A 6501-nucleotide genomic window follows, 5' to 3' on the forward strand; every position below is an offset into this window, starting at 1 on the left:
AAGGATTGCAGGCTGTTCAAACGGTTTGCATTGTCTGTGTGCATGGACAAGTGTACAGAAAAGACTCCTTCTTCCCCCACTCCCCCCACCCCAACCCCCACCCCCCCTCCTTCTATGAGTCTGAGCGTCCAGATTTCATTATCAGCGAGGCAGAGCCCCTCAGAGAACTTGGGAAGCAGCCAGGCTCGGTTTGTCTTCTCCTTTGTCACGTCTTCTGTTCGCCCCTGGCTACACTCTAGCAGAACCACTTGCGGTGATTAAAAGGAGGGGCCCTCGGGCGGGCGCTGGCCTCGGCCAGGGGCGGAGCCTGCCCGCACCAGGGCGAGCTGAGTCCGCTGGTGATTGGGCATACCGCAGGGCTGTGCTAGCTTCGTGCCAGCAAGCGGCGCAGAAAGACGGGGTTGGGGACGCCCAGTGACGACCTGCCCAGCCCGACGCCTCCCGCGGAGGACGCCGGCAGTGTGCGCTCAGGCTCTGCACGGTGCCCGCGAGGCAGCCCAGCAGTGCCCACGGACCGACGTGGGTGTGCACGCAGGGATCAGAGCGGCCCGTGCCACACGAGGGGACTCCAATCCTTAGCACCGGCAGGAACCAGGGCTCCGGCTTCGTGGACAGCGCCATGGACGGCACCGACAATGCAACCCAGTTCTTTGAGCCGTTCTCTCTGCAGCCGGACAACTACACCCTGCCGCCCAATGCCAGCAGCCTGAGCCCCGGCCTGGACTTTCAGTCTGAGCCGGCCGCCAGCCCCGGCCCCGGCCCCAGCCCCAGCTTCAGTCTCGGGCCAAGTTCAAGCATCAGCTTCAGCCCCGGCCCTACCCTGGGCCCGGAGCCGACGACCGACAGCTTCGCAGGCAGCACAGCGAGCCAGGGCCCGTCCCTTTCCCCCAGGCTCTGGGCCTCTCACGACACCCCTTTCTGGGACACGTCCCTGAACCACGGGCTGAACGTGTTCGTGGGCGCCGCCCTGTGCATCACCATGCTCGGCTTGGGCTGCACCGTGGACGTGAACCGCTTCGGGGCACACGTCCGCCGGCCGGTGGGCGCTCTGCTGGCCGCGCTCTGCCAGTTCGGCTTCCTGCCGCTGCTGGCCTTCCTGTTGGCCCTGGCCTTCAGGCTGGACGAGGTGGCCGCTGTGGCGGTGCTCCTGTGTGGCTGCTGTCCCGGCGGCAACCTCTCCAATCTTATGTCTCTGCTGGTCGACGGTGACATGAACCTCAGGTACGGATCTCTCTGTTCCTCAGCCATCATTCTCATCCGAACCAGTCGCTCTCACAGCCATGCGTTCAAGACGGGGGTGAGCAGGGGTAGAGGTGGGTGGAATCAGGCATGGGACACGGACAAAGAGAGCAAAGGGAATGGCTAAGCTGAAGTCTAGATATTCCCCCGTGATCTGTCGGCGCTCCTGCTTCTGATCCACCTCTTTCTCTAGGTGGCGGGCTCTTGGGCCGCTGTGGCTGGAAGACAAAGGGGATGGGGGGCAGGGGGGTGTCCTGAAGCTAGGGCTTACCGGAAAGGGAGCCGCATAATAGGGCTATTTGCTCCAAGCAAGAAATTCATCACAGAGCAAGTACAACATCATTCCAACAAGTAGCACTCAGCAGCTTCAGCCTCGTCTAGCAGTGCAGAAAGAAAATTGCTCCTTGCCCTGAGAATCCTCTAGGGTCCAATCAGCTCAATAGGCATTTTAAAGGCTACGGCCGCAGTCACAAAAACAAAATGATTCTCCTCCTTCCTGTTGGCTGTTTTCGTTGAGTTTAGATGGCTCTAAACTAGCTTCGGATGCTTTGGCACTAGCTTCTGATGAAGTCTGTCCTCCCCCATCCTTCTCCTTTGCCCTCTACCCACTGGTCAAGAGAAAGGGCTGCCAGGTTCTTGGGCTCAAAGCCAATTGGGCTTTCTGCTCCTTCTTCTTTCTGCAGCATCATCATGACCATCTCTTCCACACTGCTGGCCCTGCTTTTGATGCCTCTGTGTCTGTGGATCTACAGCCGCGCCTGGATCAACACGCCCCTGGTGCAATTACTCCCCCTGGGAGCAGTGACCCTGACCCTCTGCAGCACCCTCATCCCGATCGGCTTGGGCGTCTTCATCCGTTACAAATACAACCGCGTGGCTGACTATATTGTGAAGGTAAGGGCACAGTTCCATTGATACACTCTGGCTCTCTGAAACACTCCCCCGCCAACCTCTGGTTCAAGGCTGCAACACTAAGCAGTTTGGGACGGAATGAGAGGAGGGAGGAAGGTGCTTGGCAGCATTTACATGGATAAACTTTAAAAATAAGTCTGCGCAGAAAAGATAGAGCTATCCTTTTGAATTTCCAAAATTTAATTAAGACGCAGCTCAATTAAAAATAACGTAACAACCAGCACTTTGGAGGAGGAAAAAAATCACAGCAATGGGGGATAGATAGCAATGCTTCTAAATGGCATTATATTTCCCTTTAGCAAACAGTACGTTGCTAAAAGCCAAAGCAGGTTAAAGAAAATTATTTCAAGGGCAGCTATGCAGTATTTTAAAACTACATTACCATATTTTCAAAAGTAGAACTCTGATTCTGAGAATCCAGGGGATATGTTTGTTTAGAAATGTTTGACTCATTTTCTAAGAATAAATCTGAATACTAATAAGACTGCAGTAATGGACAAAGTCAGATTGTGGCACTCAGGTAGCATACGCACGTTGCTATGGGTCTGAGTTTACTTGATGACAATAAGTATATATATACCAATGAGTATGTTTATGCAATATATATCCACACATGTATATGTATCTGTAAATAATCAGTCTTGGTTTGTATTAAAGAACTTATTAAACTTAATCATTAAGCTGATATTATTAATGTGATGGCATTTCTGATAAGATCTTAAGAATTCTAAGAGAAAGTCAATCAAATGAGCTACTTACATGCTAAAAACTGAATACATTAAAATGAAATTCAGTAAGTTTGGCTGAGTTTGAGTTTAAGGTGAACTTATCCTTAGGCCTATTCCTTAACCAGCATACTATTATTACTAATATATGGTATCAGGGCTGACCCAAATGATTTTAAATGCAGACAATCTCCAGTTTGCCAACGTCAGACTTAAGAGACAACTGGTACTTGCCCTTTTACAGTATGTAAATTTGCCCTTGAGACAATCGAACCAAGTCCTCAAACAACCACCACAGAAAAACCACTGCCATCAAGGTGATTCTGATTTATAGCTACTTATAGAACAGAGTATATCTGCCCCTGTGGGTTTCAGAGAATCGGAACAGAAAGCCTCATCTTTCTCCTGCGGAGCAGCTGGTAGTGCTGAACTGCTGGCCTTGCAGTTAGCCCAACTTGAATCTACTGTGCACCAAAGTTCCTGAATTACCCCTACGCACAATAAATCCATCTCAATCACCTTCACTTGTTATATGTGCAGCTTTTAGATCATTGAAGATGCTGGAAGCATTTTTTCTTGCCCTAAAAATGCAAGAAACAACCATCCAGTTGATTTCAGCTCTTGGTTTGTTTGAAACTGGCTTGTGTGCCACAAGAGAATTGAAGTCCATTTGAACTGTGCTTTTCCTCCTGTTATGTCCACTCAGGTCTGCTGGGTGAGGAATCTGGCTGTGACTCCTCTCTCTGTGTTTCTACCATTCATGACCCTCTAGGACAGCAGAAGTAACCAATGGGCTTCTGAGATTGTAAATCTTTACGGGAGTAGACATGCTAATTTTTCTTCCACATAGTGAGCAGCTGGTGGATTTGTTTGAAATGCTGGCCTTGCAATTAGCAGATCAATGCATCACCCATGACATCACTGGAGGAGAATTGCCCTTGTGGATTTCAGAGGTTGTATATCTTTATGAGAGAGGAAAATAATAATTACATTGGTCTCCTCTGGAGAGGCTAGGGTTTCGAACCACTGGCTTTGTGGCTAGCAGCCCAACGCATAACTCACTATGCACCAGGGTTCCTCTTCTTCCACTGTAGTAAGACCAAATAAGAAGTGAATGCACCTGTTCCAGTTTACCTACAAATTCAACTTAAAGACATACTTAGGAACAGATCATGTTCATAACCCGGTGGCTGGCTATAGTTCAAAGGACACTCTGTAGCCAAATTAAGAAATAATTTCTTTTCAATATTTTCAATGCATACACATTTTGAAACTTAATATAGGAAGGCTTCTGAGTTAGAATAGCTTGGTTCCTGCTAATTGCACATATGTAGTATAAATAACCTCTAATCCCAAATCAAACTCACTGCCATCAAGCCCATTCTGACTCAGAGCCATTCTGTGGGCAGGTGGAGCTGACTGCTCCTGTGGGTTTGGGAGGCTGTCAATCTTTATGGATGTGGAAAGCCTCTTCTTTCTCCCACAGAGTGGTTAGCAGGTTTGAACTGCTGACCCGGTGATTAACAGCCCCACATGAAGCCTACTACACTACTAGGTCTCCTTATCCCCTACAGCAGAAATACCACCTCAAACATTTTAAGAGCAAACATCTCCATTTTGTATGGGAGATCTCTTCTTCTGAGAACATATGTGTCTCTTCACATTTCCCACTGAACAATCTGATTTTTGATGACTTGTCTGTCCCTTTTCTGTTGCTAGGTTTCCCTGTGGTCTCTACTAGTGACTCTGGTGGTCCTTTTCATAATGACCGGCACTATGTTAGGACCTGAACTGCTGGCAAGTATCCCTGCAGCTGTTTATGTGGTCGCCATTTTTATGCCCTTAGCTGGCTACGCCTCCGGCTACGGCTTAGCCACCCTCTTCCACCTTCCACCCAACTGCAAGAGGACTGTGTGTCTGGAAACGGGCAGTCAGAACGTGCAGCTCTGCACCGCCATTCTAAAACTGGCCTTTCCTCCGCAGTTCATTGGAAGCATGTACATGTTTCCCTTGCTTTATGCTCTTTTCCAGTCGGCCGAAGCAGGGATTTTTGTTTTAATATATAAAATGTACGGGAGTGAAATATTGCACAAGCGAGATCCTTTAGATGAAGATGAAGATACAGACATTTCTTACAAGAAACTGAAAGAAGAGGAAATGGCAGACACTTCCTATGGCACAGTGAACACTGATACTTTAATCATGATGGAGACCACTCAGACTTCCCTCTGAATGTGGAAGTGTACCCGAGCATCTATCTGGCCGATACATTACTTCATATGTCTGGGCTGTGGTACTGTATAAGGTTTACATCAAGGGTAAAAAGGGTATTATTTTCCATGTAAAAATGATGACCTTCCCCATTGTATTAACCAGGCATTTTCACGAATTACAAATCAGTGTTGTACTATATACCCTGCAGCTGGAACCATCACAGTGATGTCTGAGCTAGTTACCTGTATGTTTTAGTCTTCGCCGTTTGTTTGCCCTGTGTGCCCAGGGTGTCTGAAATGTAGGATTTTGGTGCATTATCTGAGTAAAAACCGCTTATATTTGTAAAGTATATTGGAGTCTAATGTAGTTGTATAAAAAGTGTATTCTGCTCAATTTATAATAGCTGACAAAGCAAAATTTGACCTGTCATCTGAGAAATCCTCAAACAGGTCGATTAAACAATGAAACAGAGTGCAGTATCTTAATGTCAAACCTGTATCAAGTCAAAGAAACATTCTATTTATGCCTTCATTTATTTGATGGAATGAACCGCCAAATGTGGAGAAAGCATTTTCTTTCCAAGTAGGGCCAGGGTGGCTTTTCCGCATGTATGTTACCCCTCCACATCCCCCATCCCCCAAACCAGCTTATCTGTTGGTGGGACAGTCTGGGAACATTTCTAGCGCTAGTATCCCTGGAGAAGAGCTCTAATGATCACTGACTGGCTGTACTTCCTGGAGGCCATCTGGATAGGTGGGGGTGGAGAAACGTCCCCCAGGGGACAAAACAGCCTGGTTCTCCGTGAAGCTACCCAGGGGAAGGGAGAAGGGGTGTGTGTGTCAGGGTGGGGGTGTGTGTGCCCCAGGGCCACTACAACCTAAAATCATAGCTAATAGACCCCAAGGAACCCCCCTCGTCTTCAGGTTCCTGCTCACTCACCCAGAATCCTCCCCTCCAGGGCGGGCGGCACTGACACCTGGGACCGGCAGGGTGTTGGGCCCACCTGGCACAGCTGATGGCGATGATGGTTCTCTTTACGAGGTCAATGATAAATCAGAACTTCAGGGACAGTGAGTCCCCGTGCCAGGCCCTCTGCTGGTCTCTGCGCTGCTCACGCGGGGTGGAGAGCTTCTTCACGGGAGCTTGCCGCGCGACGGCCGAGTGCGTGGAGACGCTGGGACACCGACCGGCGGCGCGGGGTGGTCTGGCGCGGGCCAGGGAGGCTGTCTTAGGCCAAGGGCGCTTGGGCACTGGCAGCAGCAGCAGCAGCACCCATGGCTGCCCCAGGGGACGAACTGCTGGACGGTTACATGTATCCGGCGTACACCCCCTACTCCTACTCGTACCCCTACCCGCCCGTCCCCAAGGGCAAGGTCGCTGCCGGGGCGGGCGGCTGGCGGCACCGGAGCCG

General features: G+C 49.8%; 2 protein-coding genes across 2 annotated transcripts in view; both read left to right on the forward strand.

The window, feature by feature from the left end:
* The first annotated feature begins 491 nt into the window (after positions 1-491).
* On the forward strand, positions 492-5525 carry SLC10A4 (solute carrier family 10 member 4). The gene is made up of 3 exons (XM_004706277.2): positions 492-1221; positions 1923-2133; positions 4596-5525. Exons 1-3 carry the CDS (start codon positions 620-622, stop codon positions 5106-5108), a joined length of 1326 nt encoding a protein of 441 aa, XP_004706334.1. The 5' UTR covers positions 492-619; the 3' UTR covers positions 5109-5525.
* Positions 5526-6364: 839 nt separating this feature from the next.
* ZAR1 (zygote arrest 1) overlaps positions 6365-6501 on the forward strand; it is a 6523-nt gene continuing 6386 nt past the window's right edge. The window contains exon 1 of the mRNA XM_045284057.1: positions 6365-6463. Within this exon, the coding sequence (XP_045139992.1) occupies positions 6365-6463 (99 nt within the window). The remainder of the gene's footprint in view (positions 6464-6501) is intronic.

The sequence above is a fragment of the Echinops telfairi genome, unplaced genomic scaffold, assembly GCF_000313985.2.
Source record: "Echinops telfairi isolate 266 unplaced genomic scaffold, ASM31398v2 ScPeMD7_7468;HRSCAF=8506_0, whole genome shotgun sequence".
NCBI lineage: Eukaryota > Metazoa > Chordata > Mammalia > Afrosoricida > Tenrecidae > Echinops > Echinops telfairi.

What these genes read in the sequence shown, in the direction of transcription:
- SLC10A4 (XM_004706277.2), top strand. Translation starts at nt 620, where the DNA reads ATGGACGGCACCGACAATGCAACCCAGTTCTTTGAGCCGTTCTCTCTG. An exon ending in GACGGTGACATGAACCTCAG is followed by an intron (nt 1,222 to 1,922) that starts GTACGGATCTCT and finishes TTCTTTCTGCAG; the next exon opens with CATCATCATGACCATCTCTT. An exon ending in TGGCTGACTATATTGTGAAG is followed by an intron (nt 2,134 to 4,595) that starts GTAAGGGCACAG and finishes TTCTGTTGCTAG; the next exon opens with GTTTCCCTGTGGTCTCTACT.